The sequence below is a fragment of the Vulpes lagopus genome, chromosome 24 (genome assembly GCF_018345385.1).
Source record: "Vulpes lagopus strain Blue_001 chromosome 24, ASM1834538v1, whole genome shotgun sequence".
Classification (NCBI taxonomy): domain Eukaryota; kingdom Metazoa; phylum Chordata; class Mammalia; order Carnivora; family Canidae; genus Vulpes; species Vulpes lagopus.
This window is the reverse complement of record NC_054847.1, coordinates 40616822-40636791: the sequence shown is the minus strand read 5'-3', so window position 1 is coordinate 40636791 and position 19970 is coordinate 40616822. Positions and strand designations below refer to the sequence as shown.

At 40.8% G+C, this 19970-nt stretch overlaps 1 protein-coding gene across 2 annotated transcripts; it reads left to right on the top strand.

Annotated features, from left to right (window-relative positions):
- The first annotated feature begins 233 nt into the window (after positions 1-233).
- NARS1 (asparaginyl-tRNA synthetase 1) lies at positions 234-17502 on the top strand. Of its 2 annotated transcripts, none has more exons than XM_041739915.1 (15): positions 234-385; positions 2002-2084; positions 3876-3941; positions 4042-4134; positions 4224-4313; positions 5599-5677; positions 6553-6623; positions 9303-9389; positions 10542-10763; positions 10874-11073; positions 11488-11623; positions 12568-12681; positions 14760-14891; positions 15207-15338; positions 16428-17502. In XM_041739915.1, exons 1-15 carry the CDS (start codon positions 343-345, stop codon positions 16557-16559), a joined length of 1680 nt encoding a protein of 559 aa, XP_041595849.1. In that variant the 5' UTR covers positions 234-342; the 3' UTR covers positions 16560-17502. The 2 variants fall into 2 exon arrangements, with proteins under 2 accessions (XP_041595849.1, XP_041595850.1); XM_041739916.1 differs by having other exon boundaries at positions 236-385; positions 2005-2084.
- The last annotated feature ends 2468 nt before the right edge of the window (positions 17503-19970 follow it).

Sequence of the window (19970 nt, the reverse complement as noted above, 5' to 3'; positions counted from 1 at the left end):
ATCTGGTTTCCAAAAAGGCGCCAGGGCACCGACAGCCGGGGCGGAACCGGCGCTTTCAGCAGAGAGCACGGAGCAGCGCGCAGCCCCTCCCGGCGTAGGCGGCCGGGCAGCCCGGGGGGCGCGGGGGGGCGGGGCGCCGGACCCGGAAGTTGCCTCTGCCCGGCGCAAAGATGGCGGCAGTGGCGACGCCTGCCCGCCTGTCGCGTCCTCTTGTGACCAATGGCGCGGCGGCGCTCTGGTGACTCACTGGGGCGACCGATGCATGACGTTCTGATGCAACGTCCTAGTCGAGGAAGCCGCCGGTGCACGTTGCGGTGACAAGGCGGCAGAGTGTCGCGGACGATGTCCTTGGAGGCGACCGGGCCTACCGCGGGGATGGTACTCGGTGAGCGAGGCTCGGGGACCCCGGGCTGTGGGGGCGCGACGCGGGGCGGGAGCCGAGCTGCGGCCGGCCGCCTGGCCCCCCGGGGGGCGTCCCCCGCTGGTTATGGGGAAACATTGGCGGGGGGAGGGGAGGGGAGGAGGGCCCCTCGCTGTGCGCCGCCCGGTCCCCGTCCCCGGCCTGGGCTGCCGGCCGCGCCCGCCGCGACGTGACGTCAGAGTGTCCCCCGGACACGTCACCTCTTCCGAGCGGCCGTCCGCGGAGGACCCGCTCCCACACATGCTCGTGTCCACGGAGGCTTCCGGGGAGGCCGCCTGCTGCGGCGGGAAAGGGAGAAGGGGCCCCAGATTGATGTCACTGTTCACACTAGGCGCGAGGCCTTCTGCGGTTTGCCAGGCCCAGAGCTTCGTTTCCCTTATTTTTTTTAATTTTAATTTTTAAAATATTTTATTTATTTATTCATGAGATGCACACAGAGAGAGGCAGAGACACAGGCAGAGGGAGAAGCAGGCTCCATGCAGGGAGCCCGACGTGGGACTCCATCCTGGGGCTCCGGGGTCACGCCCTGGGCCCAAGGCAGGAGCTCAACCGCTGAGCCACCCAGGCTGCCCTTCCTTCTGATCTTTAAAGGAAATGAAGGGAACCCCTTCAGCTACCTTCAGTGGTTGGTGAATGTTTGCAGAATGTTTGCAGGTGGCTCAGCGGTTGAGCGCCTGCCGGCGGCCCGGGGCGTGACCCCGGGTCCCGGGATCGAGTCCCGCGTCAGGCTCTTGCGTGGAGCCTGCTTCTCCCTCTGCCTGTGTCTGCCCCTCTCTCTCTCTCTCTCTCTCTGTCTCTCATGAATAAATAAATAAGATCTTTTTTTAAAAAAAAAAAAAGTAGAGAAAAAAGTAGAGATCAGAAAGAACTGATGTTTATTTGGCATCAGCGCACTCTCACTGGGATATCTAGTTTGTGTTATTTTATCTCGGCCTCAGTACCACCCTTCAAGACGGGTATAGTTTTTTCCCTCCCCCACTCATTTTGTGCAGTAACGTACACAGGTTAAGTGAATTCCCTAGGGTCAACCTGGCTTTTAAGGTACAATGACATCCAAGATTGCAGTCTGGTCTGGCCAACTTTAGAGCCTTTATCAAGCAGATATACAAGCAGTATCACAAATTAAAATCATCAAGGTTATCTTGAAAAGCTGAGTTTGTAACTACAGTATTTTTATGTGATACATGTCGCTCGATAGATGTCACTAAAATAGGGGTGTGGGAAAGTAATTATGATATGATTTCTTTTGTACTGTGGTCATTTTTACTAATCAGATGTGTGTTCTATTCACAAAGATAAAGAGTTGGGGATCCCTGGGTGGCTCAGTGGTTTAGCACCTGCCTTTGGCCCAGGGCACGATCCTGGAGACCCAGGATCGAGTCCCACGTCGGGCTCCCTGCGTGGAGCCTGCTTCTCCCTCTGCCTGTATCTCTGCCTCTCTCCCTCTGTGTCTCTCATGAATAAATAAATAAAATCTTAAAAAGAAAAATAAAAGATAAAGAGTGAATGAAGTAGTTGCAGTGTGAAGTGACTAATAATTACTGTCCAAATGAGTAACTTATTTTCCTTTTGTAAAACAGCAGAGCTGTATGTCTCGGATCGAGAGGGAAATGATGCTACAGGTGATGGAACCAAGGAGAAGCCTTTTAAAACAGGCCTAAAGGTAGTGTCTCTTCTCATTAGGGAAATGACTACATGTATTAGTGACTCGTGTCTATTATTATTTGGCTTGTCAGTAACTTTACTTCAAGGACTAGATTTTGAAGAGTATTTTCAGGAAAGCAAAAATGAGGAACGTATACAGTTATGTAGCTTTAAGAGTATTGGATGAACAAGTCTAAACTTAAATTCGAGCACTTTTAAAAGGTGTCATATTTCCTTTCTTACTATGCTGAGAGACGATAGGCTAAACTCACTTGAGAATTTTAGATCCTGAGAAACAATAGTATATTAGTAAATTAGCATTCTGTGTTTAAGCTCCGGGCTCACAAGTTACAAGTGTCTGCTCTGAGAAATGGGTCCATTCTTACTGCACTAATCCAAATTAGGTCATTGAGTCTCAAGGCTCAGGATCACATCTGGATTCCAGTGCTAAATTCACTAAGAGGCCCCTTAGGAGTCTGTTTAGAAGAAATCTGGTCATGAACTTAGTGGGACTAGGGGAAGCTGGATCTTCCCTTTTAATTTTTAGAAGGAAATCTTCCTCTCCCTCTCATTTCCAGTTGAGAACTGACAGCAGTGGTAGGTGAATGTTTGCAGAATGTCACTATTAGTAAAGGTGTGCCATTCTGACTTAGGGAATTACAGTTTGGCTTGAAACTTTAAATTTCAGTGATAAAAAAGGAGAGATCAATAGAGTGTGTCAGGAGCAAATTCCTGATGATTTATAAACATCTGTCCAAAGCCTAATTATTAAAAAGAAGGACTCTCTTAGATGTGTTTAAAAGATCCAGGTTCCCTCCTCTGCAGTGATCATTGAATTGGCATTAGTGTTAAAACAAGTGAAAAGTATTTTCCAGGTCCAGAAACTAGACCTTTAGTTTCTGTAAGCTTCAGATCCTACAACTGTTAGGGTTCTTGGCTGACTTAATCGAGTAATGCAAACTGTATGGTATATGTGGCATAGCAGTACCTGCCATGTTCTCTGATTTATGAAGAGAGGTATTCTAGATACAGGAATTTTTCAAATTAAATGATGCTTCATAAATAAAAATTAAAAAAAAAATAAATGATGCTTAGCCTTTTATGTTCTTAACCATTATTTTTGTTTCTGAAAGAGTTTCAGAAACAACTTCCCTGATTTCATAGTGAAGATTAACCATTTAGATGAGATCTGTAATTGGCTTCTACTGTTCCCACAGTAACTTAACATCTATTGCTTCTAGTGCTTGTCTTGGGAAACTGTATACAGTTGACCCTTGAACAACACAGGATTAGAGGCGCTGACCCCTGCAGAGTCAAAAATCTGTGTATGGCTTCTGACTTCCTAATAACATACCAGTAACATAAGCAGTCAACACATATTCTGAATGTTGTATGTATTCTATGCTTTATTTTTACAAGAAAGTTAATTAGAAAACAGCGAATGTTAAAAATTATAAGAAAGAGAAAATACCTTTATAGCACTGTAATATATCCATGGGGGAAAAAAATCTGTTTATAAGTGGATCCACGCAGTTTAAACCCGTGTTCAGGGATCAACTGTATTGTGTAGCTGCACTTGGTAGAATTGATTGTGAAAAGACCTGAGGGCTTTTACTTTAAGCAAAATATTCTTAGTATGTCCAACCAGTCATTTTTTCAACATCCACTTTTGGCTGTTGGGGTCAGTATATTTTTCTTCTTGCCTCTTGATTATGTTCTAGGTGGTTAAAGTTCCCTCATAATTGGGATGTTCTTTTGATTTCAAATACTGTACAATGTTAAATTTTCTCTTTCTCCCTTCCTACCCAAGGCTTTGATGACAGTGGGAAAAGAACCATTTCCCACCATTTACATAGATTCCCAGAAAGAAAATGAGGTAGGATGAGTAAAAAACTCTACAGAATTATATTTTGTAAATAAATTTTCATCAGAACATAGTTTCTTGAAAAAAATTAAACACCTGTTTTTTTCTCTAGAGGTGGGATGTTATTTCTAAATCACAGATGAAGAACATAAAAAAAATGTGGCATAGGGAACAAATGAAGAGTGAATCCCGGGAAAAGAAAGAGGTGAGTCCAATGACTTTGCCATTGTGGAATGTTTTTTAAGATAGAATACTAGAAACCACGTTAACACATTGCTTTATTGTTAAAATTAGGCAGAAGATAATTTGCGAAGAGAAAAGAACCTGGAAGAAGCAAAGAAGATTACCATTAAAAATGATCCAAGTCTCCCAGAGCCAAAATGTGTGAGTGTGATACTACATACTGCCCCAGACATCGCAGATGTGCCCCGTTGGACTGTCAGTTCTGTATTTGAGGGCCGTGCTGTGTGGCTTGCTCCTTTGCACTGTTCTCCCTGCCTTTTCTTTTAGAAGGGATAGAGACAAATAACATTTTAGAGTTATGAGGCTGGTTCTTTTTAAGATTTTATTTATTTATTCATGAGAGACTAGAGAGAGTGGCAGAGAAATAGGCAGAGGGAGCAGCAGGCTCCATGCAGGGAGCCTGATGTGGGACTCGATCCCAGGACTCCAGGACCAGGCCCTGGGCTGACGGCAGGCGCTCAACTGCTGAGCCACCCGGGCGTCCCATGAGGCTAGTTCCGTCAGGGGTTTATTTTATTAAAAAGTTTAATAATGAGGTGTTGAGTGATTCCTGTCTTGCCTAAAAGTTAAGTGTCCTCCCTCTTTACCTGTCCATTTACTTACCGTAAAATGAAGAGGTCAAAATCCATGATTTTTTAAAAATAGATAAAGTATTTTGTGGCTCTGTGAATTGGATTCCACTGTATTTTTTCTAGAACAGATGCTGGGCTGCGAGTGGACATGCTTAGTTGTTTTGTTTTGTTTTGTTTTGTTTAAGATTTTATTTATTTGAGAGAGAAAAAGAGCACGAGCTGGGGAGGAGGGGCAGAAGGAGAGGGAGAAACAGACTCCTCGCTGAGCAGGGAGCCCACTGCAGGTCTCGATCCCAGGACCCTAGGATCATGATCTGAGCCAAAGGCAGACACCTAACCTACTGAACCACCCAGGTGCCCCATGCTTAGATTTCAAATAGTTCTTACTACTGATATATTGTCATCTTTTTCCTGTGTCCTTAGTGATGAAGTTGTCTTGGCTGCCTTCACCCTCCCTGTCCTGTACTCCTCTCCCATGTCCTTACTCCTCCAATCCAATAGCTAGCCTTGGTTAGCTTCTACCATATGGTGTTGGGAGGGACTGTGAGGGCCGAAGGGCTCTGAGCAGAATCGTGTTTTTGCTATTATGAATTTGTTTATTCATTGATTTTTATATAGCAGTATCTGAAATTCCAGATGGTTCTCGGTATCAGTTTTGCACTAAGAGAAAGAAGACTTCTTTGGTTTTTTTAACCCCTCCAATATGGTAAACCTTTGTAGAAGACTGCAGTTTTGCATCATTTGTAAATTTTTAACACTTAACTGCCATCCATCTAGTATTAGTGGAGAAGTTGGTATGGGATAAATTACGTGATTGGTCACATGTTTTCATTTCAATGATTTCAATTTCACAGGTGAAGATTCATGCACTAGAAGAATACAGAGGCCAAAGAGTAAAGGTATTTGGCTGGGTTCACAGGCTGCGTAGGCAAGGTAAATTGTATAGCTTTTCTTTTCTCTCTAATTTTAAACATTCCTGGGCTAGATGAAGGACATAAAAACATTTACTTGGCTGGGGAATATTTTGGTTTGGGATGCTAGTTTTTAAAAGAAGATAGTGGATTATATCCGAAATTTGTTCTTACATGACTATTACAGGTTTAAAAATTATTTAAATGTTTAACTGTAAGCAACCACAGAAATCAGGAGTATCCAGTAAATATTTGTCTAGTTGAATTTAATTATTTAATGAAAAGCAGGGGATGTATTACAGGAAGTTCAGAGTCAAATCTGATTTATTTATGGCAGTGGTGTTGGCTTTTATAATTTTTTTTTTTTTTTTGGCTTTTATAATTAGTGTTTGTATTCTGCTTCTCTCAGTCCTGACTTTTTGCTTTCTCTTACTATTTTTATTACCTGTATTTTATTTTTTATTTTTTTATTTTTTTATTTTTTATTACCTGTATTTTATTGTAAGTAGTTATCACATCCTTCATAAAAAGAGATGGGGCATAAATAAAAAGTGATTCCCTGCAGCAATATTTATGCATCTCCCACTGAGTTCACAGTACTATGCTACGCATTGCAGAGGATTCAGTGGTGGATGAGATGTAATCCCTCATCTCATGTTAATAATGGTTTTGCTTCCCCATTATCATATGGACCATGAAGCTCACACAGGATTTGGAAGTATCTACAGATACTGAGTAATAATGTTTCTGATGGTCACTCGAGAGGAAGGGGTCACTCAGGGAGGTTTGAACTCTTAACATCTAACTGTGGAGTTACCTGTTATAAGATTAAATTATGAGAAAGTACTGTAAGTACCTTGAGAACAGTCAGGCTAAATTTTTCTTTCTCATTTTTAGGAAAGAATTTAATGTTTTTGGTGTTGCGGGATGGTACAGGCTATCTTCAGTGTGTCTTGTCAGATGATTTGGTAAATATTTTTTCTTACCTGTAGCTGAAAGTTCCTTTTTTTTTTTTTTTCCCCCAGTAAGTTCCTTTATTGTTAGTTTTGGGAACTTTAGGATCTGTATATATACTTTAAACTGTTACTATAGAAAATTTCCAACACATAAAAAATAGAACGGTGCAAGTTGACCCTTGAGCAACATGGGCTTGAGCTACATGGGTCTGCTTGTGTGGGGATTGTTTTTACAGTCCTGTAAGTGAATTCGGTCTTTGTTGTGGCTTTCTTAATAACATTTGCTTTTCTCTAGCTTACTTTAAGAATATAGTATAATACACATAATGTATGAAATATATGTTAACTAGGCTATTAAGTTGTGGGAGACTCAAGTTATGCATGGATTTTAGATGGTCATCCCTGGGATTCCTGGGTGGCGCAGCGGTTTGGCACCTGCCTTTGGCCCAGGGCGCGATCCTGGAGACCGGGGATCGAATCCCATATCAGGCTCCCGGTGCATGGAGCTTGCTTCTCCCTCCGCCTGTGTCTCTGCCTCTCTCTCTCTCTGTGACTATCATAAATAAATAAAAATTAAAAAAAAAAATAGATGGTCATCCCTAATCCCCAAATTATTCAATATAAAGAAACCTTGTGTGCTCATCACCCAGCTTCGGTGAGGTCTTAGTCAGTTTTAACTGCTATAATAAAGTACCATAGACTGGGTGGCTTGTAAACAACAGAACGTTTATCTTTCATGGTTCTCCAGGCCAGAAGTCGAGCACAGGGTGTCCGCATGGTCATGTTCTGGTGAGGGTCCTCTTCCAGGCTGCACACTGCCAGCTTCCTAGAGCATATTCCTGTGGCAGAGGGCAGAGACGGGGAGCAACCCCTTGTACCTCTTATTAAAGGCACTAATCCCACCACCTCATCTCATCCTAATCACCTCTCCAGGGGCCCACTTCCTCATATGGGCACAGTGGGGCATAGGATTTCAACAGAAGGATTTTGAAGGGATAAAAACATCAAGTCCCTAACAAGTAACAGCTGATGTACTGGCCAATCCTGTTTTACTGCTCACCGCTTTGACCCTCTAGACATCATATCATCTCATATAAATATACTTACATATGCATCTCCAAGAAAAAATAGCTTTAATATAACCATGCTAATGTGAATCACACCCTCCGCAGATGAAGACAGCTCCTCCAAGTATCCAGTCAGATTCTCCCACTTTATTCATCATGTCTTTTTACAGTTGTTTGGTTTGAATGAGAACCCAAACCAGATCTGCATTATGGCATTGAGCTGATAAGTCTTTTTTCCATTCCCTCCCGTCCACCCCCCCATAGCAATTTGTTTGAAAAAACCTAGTTGGTTATCCATTGGGACTCCTCCATTCCAGGTTACCAAATAAAGAATAGCTACTTCCTGGGGATCCCGGGGTGGCTCAGCGGTTTGGCCCCTGCCTTCAGCCCGGGGCATGATCCTGAGGACCCAGGATCAAGTCCCGCATCGGGCTCCCTGCATGGAGCCTGCTTCTCCCTCTGCCTGTGTCTCTGCCTCTCTCTCTCTCTCTCTCTCTCTCTCTCTGTCTCTCATGAATGGATGAATAAAACCTTTAAAAAAAAAAAAAAAAGAATAGCTACTTCTGTGGTTGCATGCTGAGGGGTCATCTAACACGTTCCTCTATCCTCTGTATTTCTTATAAGCTTATCAAATTCAGGTTTGGGGTTTGTTTGTTTGTTTGTTTGTTTGTTTTTTAATTTAGTTTGGTTTGGTTTGATTTTTTTGGCACAACTACTTCCTGGGCAAAGCTATGTACTTCTCATTGCCTCACATCAAGGCCACATAATGTTCTCTTGTCTTTTTCTTACGATTTTTTGATAGTCGGTTAAAGTGCCGATAAGTGGTCCCTCCATTATAAAGTTACTCATGACTTTAATCCTAAAGATTTTAGCAAGTGTTGAGGATCATAGTCTAGGTGGATGGTTTATTATTTTAACTGTCTGAATTTTTTTTTAACCGTCTGAATTTTATTTTATTTTATTTTTTAAATATTTTATTTATTTATTCATGAGAGACATAGAGAGAGAGAAGCAGAGACACAGGCAGAGGGAGAAGCAGGCTCCATGCAGGGAGCCCGACGTGGGACTCTATCCCAGGCCTCCAGGATCAGGCCCCTGGGCTGAAGGTGGCACTAAACCGCTGAGCCACTCTGGCTACCCTAACCGTCTGAATTTTATTTTATTTTTATTTTTTTAAATATTTTTATTCATTTATTCACGAGAGACACAGACAGACAGAGAGAAGTAGGCTCCGTGGAGGGAGCCCGACGTGGGACTTGATCCCAGGTCTCCAGGATCAGGCCCTGGGTTGAAGGCGGTGCTAAACCGCTGAGCCACCCGGGCTGCCCACCTGTCTAAATTTTAAAATAAAATGAGCTGCTCAGATATTTTAAAGAGATGTGGGCTACTGTAATTTTTACATATGTATTTACATAAAATATCTGTTTACATACATATTTTTCTGTTGATGAATCCTTTTTCCACAAAAGTAGCTATTCTTAATACTAAAAAATTGATGGCTATCTTGTTTTACTAGTTTTATACCAGGGAACTTACATGTAAGTAATCCACTTAGCTTTCTGTACAGCAGAACATACATTTTTAATGTAAATGTAAGTAAATCTGAACTTTAATCTTTTTATAGTGTCAGTGTTACAATGGAGTCGTCTTGGCCACTGAGAGCAGTGTTGCAGTGTATGGGACTCTAAATCTGACCCCAAAGGGCAAGCAGGTAAGTAGGTTGAATTTCTTACTGGGTAAATGTTTCTTTGTTCTCCAGTGTTTTTATTTAAACTTCTGGTATTTGGCAAATTAATACACAGATGTGATATAATTGCTAAATTTAGTATGTCTTTTCCAGTGGAAAAAATGTACACTGTACAACTCATATGATACGACAAATTCAGAGATTTCCAACCTTATGGAATTCCTCAAGTAATCTTCATGGGCCATAGTATAGCCGCTTTGCTGTGAATGCATGAATCATTTTTCAGCCAGTAAATTGAAGTAAAACAATCCAAAAAATTTCAGGAGAGAAGTGTAATCTAAATCTGAAATTTTCTGAATAGAATTTGAAAGTCTTTTTTAGAAAAAGGTAAATATAATTCTGATATTCAGAGAGCTGTTTCTTTTCTAGCCAACAGTTACTTGTTGGTAATTACTGTTCAAATAATTACTGTGGTTATATTTGTTGGCTGGGAAAGAAAAACAAATGTGACATATTAACCACCAGAGGGAGCCCTTAGAGTCTTCCTAATAGACTAGAAATACCAACATTGGAGGGTCTCCCAGAATTCATGGAAAGGAACCTACATTAAGTATGAATATCTGATTCAAGTTCACAGAAGTAATGTGATTTGTAAAATTTAGTTGTCACGATGTGTTACTTGCTATCCAGGGTTTGGCACCAAGATAATTGTATATTCTGTGCTGTGTAGCCTCTAAAATGAATTGCTTTAATGGAATTACTGGGAGAATTTGAATTTCTCTCATATATCTGTTCCAAAGAGAAACAACTTTCAGTAAAACCTTGCATTTAAGGATTTTCAGTGTCAATAAATGTCATTTTAAATTATCAGGCAAAGACTAGGAAGATACATGGAATGATAACTGCGGTTAGTAGTTACTCCAAATTGTGAGATTATCATTTATTTTCTAGTCTGTGCTTTTCTTTGGTTTAAAAATTTGTGTGCATTTACTCTGAAAGGAAGATTAAATACCAAATCGGGTTTTTGGGGCTTAGTGTTTCAAAGGGTAGGCTAATAATGGTGAAGTCTAAAAATAACTTCCTAACAAGTTTGACATAAATTAGAATCTCCAGTAATGTTAGTTTTTTTGTCTCCTCCTTTCTCCCCGCTGCCTTCTCCCCCCTTGTAAAATGTAGGCCCCTGGGGGCCATGAGCTGAGCTGTGACTTCTGGGAACTGATTGGGCTCGCCCCTGCTGGAGGAGCTGATAACTTGATTAACGAGGAGTCCGACGTGGATGTCCAGCTCAACAACCGACACATGATGATCCGGGGAGAAAACATGTCCAAGATCCTGAAAGCACGTTCTGTGGTCACCCGGTGCTTTAGAGATCACTTCTTTGATAGGGGGTACTATGAAGTAAGTGTGTGTCCGTCATCATTTGCAAACAGTTGATACCTTCTGGCATTTTTAAACTGGAATAGTGGCTCTCACAATTGGCCTTTGTTTACTCCTCTGCATTTGAACAGGTTACTCCTCCAACGTTAGTGCAAACACAAGTAGAAGGAGGTGCTACACTCTTCAAGCTTGACTATTTTGGGGAAGAGGCATTTTTGACTCAGTCCTCGCAGCTGTACCTGGAGACCTGCATTCCAGCTCTGGGAGATGTGTTTTGTATCGCACAGTCATACAGGGCAGAACAATCTAGAACACGAAGGCACCTGGCTGAGTATGGAATTGTCTTCTTATTTTTATTAAAAAAAATATTTTTTAAGAAAATATGCTTAGAGAAGCAATCTTTATGTAGACAGATGATGACTACATTAAAAAAAAAAACTTGGTATACTAAGAAGGCATGTAGAGGGCAGTTGAACAAATTAATGGAGGCCATGTATGAAGTCTTGCCTCCTAGGGAGCAATGGTCTCTTTTTTCACTTGCCTTGATCCTTCATATGTTAAGGAATAAACAAGAAATCACTATTCAAGAGGGAAAGGTAGGGGCTGTAAAACTAATTTGCTGACTTGGGAGTTGGTTGGCGGCGCTGCAATTTTACATTTCTGGGCAGTTTCGCAATGTTAAAATCCTTGCTTGAGAAAAACTTGGAAAAGAAGAGTGCCTCCCAGCTAGTGTCCTGTTCTTCAGATACACTCATGTGGAAGCAGAGTGTCCTTTCCTGACCTTTGAGGAGCTTCTGAACCGATTGGAGGACTTGGTTTGTGACGTGGTGGATAGAGTCTTGAAATCACCTGCAGGAAGCATAGTACGTGACCTCAACCCGGTAGGTGTACTGTTTTATGGAAATGCAAAATCATGATTTTTTTTGGAAGGAAATGATGTCTTCACCCTCAATTTTTGTAGATTTAATAGCTTGACAAGTTTTGAAATAAGGAACTAATATATATATATGCATATATATGTATGTATGTGTGTACATACACATTTTTATTTTTTAAATAAAATTGATATATAGTAGTATGTTTCAGGTATACAGCATAATGATTTGATGATTGTATATATTATGAAATGATTATCATAATAAGTCTAGTTAACATCCATTACTAGGGACACCTGGGTGGGTCAGCGGTTGACCATCTGCCTTTGGCTCAGGCGTGATCCTGGGGTCCTAGGATCGAGTCCCACATCGGGCTCCTGCAGGGAGCTGCTTCTCCCTCTGCCTGTGTCTCCGCCTCTCTCTCTGTCTCTTATGAATAAATAAATAAAATCTTAAAAAAAAAAAAATCCGTGCTCGCTTCAGCAGCACATATACTAAAAAAAAAAAAAAAAAAAAAAAATCCATTACCCGACATTGATATATTTGTTCTTTCTTAAATAGTCTCCTAAGATCTACTATCTTAGCAGTTTTCAAATTCTTAAATAAAGTATTGTTAGCTGTAGTCACCTTGCTGCACATTATATTCCTTACGACTGGCTTATTTTATAACTGGAAGTTTGTACCTTTTGACCACCTTCACTCATTTTTAAGAGTAAAATTTGACACCAGTCATTGCCAATAATTTTATATTTTAATTTACATAGGAAGAGGTCATGTATACTTTCCATTTTTAAGAATGTCCTGTTTGTGTTCTAAACTAAAATAACATTTTTTTTTATTTATTATTATTTTTTTGAAATAACATTTTATGGTAATGACGAATAGTTTTCCTTAAAATGGAAATTTTAGGTTACAGTTTCTTTATATACATTTTTTTCTTTCTATTGTAGAACTTCAAGCCTCCCAAACGACCTTTTAAGCGGATGAACTATTCAGATGCTATTGTGTGGCTGAAAGAACACAATATAAAGAAAGAAGATGGAACCTTCTATGAATTTGGAGAGGTATGCATTGCTTGTTGTTTCCAGGGTAGCATTGCGCTTATTAAGTGGGTTGCTACTTTGGTTAATAAACTGGTAATGCGGGAGGAAGCTGCTTATTGTCAAGTAAATGGTAACATCAGAACCTCCTCCTTGGGGTTGTCTGAGGATTCACTGAGTCAATAGATGTAGTCAGCCTCAGAACAGTACGTTTCTGTAGTGTTCGGTAAATATTAGCTCTGTGTTAGCCTTCACAGCTCGTCTTTTACCTCTTTCTTCTTCCACGATCAATCCATGCTCTTGACTTACTCTAGTGGCAATTCTCTAGGCTGGCAGGATGCTTCAGAAAGCTGTACATTTGAAAATTCTATGCAGAATGTTGATGTGTATATATTCATTTTATTGGTCTGGAGAAAATATCTGGTTCTTTCAAAAAGGATGCTTCCCCCCAAAGGAGTGTATTAAAACTCCTTCACATGGAGAAGAGTCAAAGAATAAAATAGCTATTGGTTAAAATGCAAAACCTAGAGAGAAGACCTTGCTGGGGAAGGTGGTCTCGTGTCCCAGATACACTGAGCGGATATATCTGGAAGTGTGGGTTGTTAGCACTTTCAAGCCCTCTTCTCTGTGCATTTAACCATTTCTTACATAGTATTTGCAAATCCATTTTATAGGTAAAATAGGAGCAACTACTGCTAACTATAGTTTTTATTTCTAGAAGGAATTTACAGAGAGAACAGTGTATTAGGCCTATATAAATTATTCTAACCATCTCACAAATTCATTTGGTGGTGTAAAATAACACAATTTTGTATTAAAAAAATTTAAGAATTGTCATTACCTAAAATTTGGCAAAGTAGTGTGATGGAGCAGAAGGAGCACAATCTTCAGAGTAAGAAGCCCCCCCGGGCAGCTTAGCTCCCACCCGTGTCCTTACTGCTGAATAATGGAAGGCCAGTGACCCCTCCTTCTGCTTCCTTATCTCCACCTTGGAGATAACGTTGGCTTTGCAAAGTTGTGAGGACCCAAAGCTAAATAAATTCTTAGCAGGGTCCACCGTTCAGGAAGGCCTGGATGCAGGTCCACATACACTGTGTGCTGATGTCATTGCATGCACGTGTGAATACCAGAGTAGATAAGTGGTCTTCTGACTTTTTGGAATGTTTAGTAAGACTTTTTCTGCCAGTTAGATCTTACTCTAGTAGGTGAAGCAGATAAAAGCTAAGAGACCAGAACTATCCCATTCATCTCCCATTTCCTTCCTTTGCTTGAGAGAGCACAGTCCTCTGGGGACTGGGGCTTGATGACAGCTGTGCCACGTGATTGCTAAGCTCTATTTTGGTTCCTCGATTAAACAAATCAATGAGTCTTGTCAACTTCTCTCAATCAGTTTGTACTGGGACAACAGTTTTCAGTTGAATGTATGTGTGGTTTATTGAAGGATGTTTTGAGAGAGAAGCAGAATAACTTGGTTCATCATCATCTAACATTTCTTAGCTAAGTATTCCAGGGGTGGTTACACTTAACAAATTGCACACTGGTTATTTGTCTTATGAATCTGTCTTACTATCATTGAAGCCATATAGATTTACTCTAACAAGAAAGAAGTACAGATAACAGGAGAGTTTAAAGATTGGTGTTATTAATAACATATTCTGTGCATAGATCAATGATGTTCTGGAGCATTCACTGATTATCTTATGCCTTATGGGACCAAGTGGACCATGCTTGCTTCAGAGCTAGATAAAACTGGCCACTGAAAAAAAAATAGCTACGCAGTATCTAGCCCTGGTGATAATGGCTTGAGTGGTTTTTTGGGGGGAGAGGGTTTCATTCCTCCAGCAGCACAGCCCCTGAGATCTACTGTAGAAGGAAGTAGATCTTTTTGCCCTTGGTTTAATTAATAACTGCTTGTGAATTTTAAAAATATCTTTACTGTTTTTGGAAGAAATTGTTACTTCCACCCATATGTATGGGTTGTGGATGGGTGTGTATTCTCGGCTTTGTTACATTAATAAGATGAGGGGCTGCTAGGGGTGAGAGCTGCTTCTGTCTTGTTGCCTTCCAGTTGTAAATGTTAATGAAGTCTTGTTTAACCTCAGGACATCCCAGAAGCTCCTGAGAGACTGATGACGGACTCCATTAATGAGCCCATCTTGCTCTGTCGATTTCCTGTAGAGATCAAGTCCTTCTATATGCAACGCTGTCCCGAGGATTCCCGCCTTACAGAATCTGTCAGTTTGTGATTCAAATAGTATCAGTAATTTTGCTTTCAAAGGGGGTGGGGGCTGCCAGTGGAGTAAGATAAAGCTCACAGCAACTATTTCATTATACATCTAGAACAGCAGTATTTAAAGAAGTGGCTTTTGTCTTCTGATTGGACTTACTTTAATACTCTGTTAAATAACAAGATTTGAATATTTGAATATTATATAACCAACCACAGTGATCCTTTAGCTAAGAGTTTAATTGTGATTTTCCTTGAAACTAGGGCTGTGCCATGCCTGGTAGCCTGGTAGTAACTGCATTTTATTTACTTGTTTTTAAAGGTTGACGTGTTGATGCCCAATGTTGGTGAGATTGTGGGAGGCTCAATGCGTATCTGGGATAGTGAGGAAATACTGGCAGGTTATAAAAGGGAAGGAATTGACCCCACTCCCTATTACTGGTACACAGATCAGGTAAAAACTGTTTTGTTTTGTTTTTTAACACTCTTTAAAATGTTTTCATTATAATCTGTATAAATTAGAATTTTTAAAAGGAGAGAATTCAGTGTGGGACTTTGGAGTTTGAATGAGCTGTATATTCAGTTTCATGGTTATAATGTGGCATGTGACTATTGCTAGATTTGTCTTTATTTTAATAACATGTTAACTTCATTTGAAAAGTACTTAGCTGCTGGCATTGCTCAATGCTACTGAGTTTTTAAAAATTTGCTGTTAAGGGATGCCTGGGTGGCTCAGGGATTGAGCATCTGCCTTTGGCTCAGGTCCTGATCCTGGGGTCCTGGGATCAAGTCCCGTATCAGGCTCCCCACAGGGAGTCTGCTTTTCCCTCTGCGTGTGTCTCTGCCCCTCTCTTTGTCGCTCATGAATAAATAAATAAAATCTTTTTAAAAAAATTATTAGATCCTACCAATATCTAGTGCTATTTTGCATTTTCCTCTGATAGAGACATAGACTTCATTCCAGGGTGACACCTATTCCCTGGTATATTTTTCATATAAAATCATTTCAACATATGTGGTTCATGAAAGCATATCAATTTTATTTTTTAAGATTTTTATTTCTTTATTTGCTAGCATGAGCAGAGGGACAGGTAGAGGGAGAAGCAGGCCCCTGGCTGAGCAGAGAGCTTGCTGAAGGGCCAGTCTCAGGACCTGACAATTACTACCTGAGCTGAAGGCAGACACTCAACCAACTGAGCCACCCAGACACCCCACATAATAGATTTTTTTTTTTCAAAAAGATTTATTTTTTTATTTCAGTCAGGGAGAGAGCAAGAAAGAGAGAGAAAGAGAATGAGTGGTTGAGGGGGGCTGGTGCAGAGCGAGAAGTCTGACATGGGGCTTCATCCCAGGACCCTGGGATCATGATGTGAGCCTAAGGCAGACATTTAGCCTACTGAGGCACCCAGGTGCCCCTGAAAACACATAGATTAAGGGTTGAGTTCTTAACCACAATAAACTAACTCATTTCACAGTAGAAAATTTTAAATATTTTAGACAAAATTTTAAACATCTATTCTTCTTTCTCTTTTTTTTTAAACAGAGAAAATATGGCACATGTCCTCATGGAGGATATGGCTTGGGCTTGGAACGATTCTTGACCTGGATTCTGAATAGGTATCATATCCGAGACGTATGCTTATACCCAAGATTTGTCCAGCGTTGCAAGCCATAACTGATTCCTCCAGAAGCATTAAGGAAAGAAGATAGTTTATGAAAGGAACAGACTGCCTCTTAAAAAACAAAAAACGAAAGCCAAAATGTTCCCTTTTTTATTCCACTGCTGTATGTATATCCATCTCTTTTTTTCCCACAAAAAGCAGTCAAAATCATGTGACTGTCAAATGACATCGGTGTTCTCATTTTAAGAAACACTATCCATCACAAAGCTTGGGGAAATATGTACATGCCATGTTACACTACAGTTGTAAGTCCATATCATCCTTTCATCCAATTATGGGATTTAATTTTTGCCTCATATATAATTAAAGAGATTTTAATTATGGTTTAAGACATTCCAGTAACTTAATCTTTCCGTCCTGTTAAGTGTAACTGGAATTCTTTATATGATTTTGTTGTATGAGTGAGTTAGAACAAAGATCTTGAGGAAAAATTGATAATGTGTAAAAATCTGCTGATATTAGAACACTATAATTCATTGATACTGGAATCAAAGACAGTTTTGCATTGGTTATTAATCTTTTCTAATCTGTAGAGCTGCTTATAGTTCTAAAACATACAAATTGATGTGGAGGAAGCTGTAAAAAATGAGAATTTTGCGTTAAACAATTTGAAATAACAGCAAATTCTTTTTGTTGTTCCTTGCTTTAGTTTAAGTTAAAGAGGCAGAGTGATCTTCTCGCTTTCCTGATAGTGTCTAAGTAATTAAGAATAAATAAGTTCCAAAAGAATTTGCAGCTGGAATCTTAATGACAATTGTATGTGGCCGTTTGAGTCTCCCCACACCGTGACTCTAGATCTAATCTGTGCTACCGTATTAACTCCTAGCAGGAATGGCTTCATTTCAGATTTGGTACATTTCTCTCCCCAAATGCATGTCATGTGTTCTCAATAGGCTGTATTCCCAGCAATCAATAAATGGACACACATGAAAACTATTTGCTGGCTTTAATTTTTCTAAAGCTGAACATCTCAGTGTTACATTGGTTCATGCATTTTGCAGTTTTTAAATCTTTTCATTTTTCATGATGTAATATGCAAAGTTAGATATTACTGAATTTATTAGCAGGTATTACTGAAAACACATGGTAATGGAAAGGAATAATTTTTTAAAAATTAGGTGTGGGTTCTAGTTACATCTTGTAACCTTTTGTGTGATTTTTGGACACATCAAATTATATCCTATTTTTCAATTAAGTGAAATGACCAATGGAAATGGGGCATTTATAGCATATTTGGTCTGTATCTTTAAATAAAAAATACTTGTAAGGGGACGCGTGGGTGGCTCAGTGGTTGAGCATCTGCCTTTGGCTCAGGGCATGATCCCGGGGTCCCAGGATCGAGTCCCACATCGGGCTCCCTGTGGGAAGCCTGCTTCTCCCTCTGCCTGTGTCTCTGCCTCTTTCTCTGTCTCTCACAAATAAAATCTTAAAAAAAAAAAAAAAAAACTTGTAAGAATGTGAATGAGCTCTAATTGGATTCCTATAGCCAGTTCATATGATCAAAATTTAAGAGATGAGACTCAATTAGCCAAAATTTTAATTGTGTAAATGAATCAAAAGTTGTAAATATGGAGGGAGAGCTGTGAAATTAGGTGGGGATGAGAGCACCTGGGTGGTGGTGACATGATGCTGGGAATGTGTTTCCCCCTTGACTGTGTAGTTGCTGGTCACGGGCCTGTCCTGTGGCCCTGCGTGTGTCCAGCCAGATACCCCTGTTCCGAGTTCCTGCTCCTATGGAACTCCCCTCACGGCTCTTTCCTTTTTTTTTTTTTTTTTTTTAAAGATTTTATTTATTTACTCATAGAGACACAGAGAGAAGGAGAGGCCGAGACACAGGCAGAGGGAGAAGCAGGCTCCACCCAGAGAGCCTGACGTGGGACTTGATCCAGGATCACGCCCTGGGCTGCAGGCGGCACTAAACCGCTGCACCACCAGGGCTGCCCCACAGCTCTTTCCTGATGTGGCTCTTTAAAGTTGATTCTCACACCAAAATTCCTTTTACCTTTGCTACTCATATAGCCCATCTGCTGGACGTTTTGGAGACACATGGGAGGCTAATACTTCAGCAGATTGAATGACTTGGGTATTAACTCCCTCTTCCTAAGAGTCCTGCCACTGCGTCCAGCCACCCAGGCTTTCACCTTGTACTCAGCCCTGCTGCCTCCCCTGCTCCCCCGCCTCCCCACACCTGCTTGTCTCTAGCATTTCCTAATAATTTCTTCTTTAGTGTATAGAGCAGTTCAACTCTATCAGAAGCAACCTTCCAACACATTGGAATCACTTGGGGACCTTAAAATACTACTGTCTGGGTCTTTTCCCGGGCCAATTTGAATCTACTTTTCAGGGACGGGCTCATGATGTTTTTTTTAGAAGCTCCCCACAGGAGGCTTTTGCAGAGCTAGGTTGACCATCACTGAGTAGCTCAACCTTAAGCCTACTTCTAAACTCAACCTTAAGCCTCTCTTATTATCACTGCAGGTCCTCATTTATTTCCCATTAATCTCTGTCGTTGAAACGGGAAACTTTGGGCAAGGTGAAGCCTGTTCAATATCGACCAAGGGCTACAAAAACCCCATGTGTTTCCTTCCATTTAGCTTTCAAGGCATATTGAGAAGTTCTCGAAGTTACAACAGCTGCCACTAATGCAGGAGTGCTTTGTGTCAGGCCATGCCCTATCCTGTGTTTTAATCCTCATGGTAACCTGGGATGATCTCTGTTGGCCCTGTTGACCTTGACATAATGGCTGAGAAAGGTCAAGAAGCAGGCCCAAATGGGGCTCCTGGGTAGCTCGGTTGGTTAACTATCTGGCTCTTGATTTTGACTGAGGTCACGATCTCAGAGTCTTGAGATTGAGTCTACATTGGGCTTGGTGTCTGAGAGTCTCCCTCTGCCCCGCCCCGCCGCCCCTTGCCCCCAAGAAAGGTGCCCAAAGCTGCACAGTAAGTGGTGGAATAAAGTTTTCAACTCTAAATCTTGAACTACTTTAAACTTAGAATCAGTATATTTCATTCAGCCCTTCTAGGGAAAAAAGGATGTCACGATGTGCAAATACTGAAATTGTATTTGGTCATCACTGGTGAATTAAATGATTTGGTTTCTTTCTTTAAAAAAAAAAATATTTATTCGTGAGAGACGCACAGAGAGACAGAAGCAGGGGTGGGGTGGGGAGCAGGCTCCCTGCGGGAAACCCCATGCAGGACTCAATCCCAGGACCTTGAGATCAGGACCTGAGCCAAAGGCAGACGCTCAACCACTGAGCCACCCAGGTGCCCTGACCCCTGTTTTTTTCTTGCTATTTTTTGGGAGTTTTCCTCAACTTTCCCCCTCAATCCTTCGCTTTTTCATCTCTTAGCAGATAAAGGGGAAAATTTTTTTTTAATTTTTATTTTGGGCTCAGAAAGTTC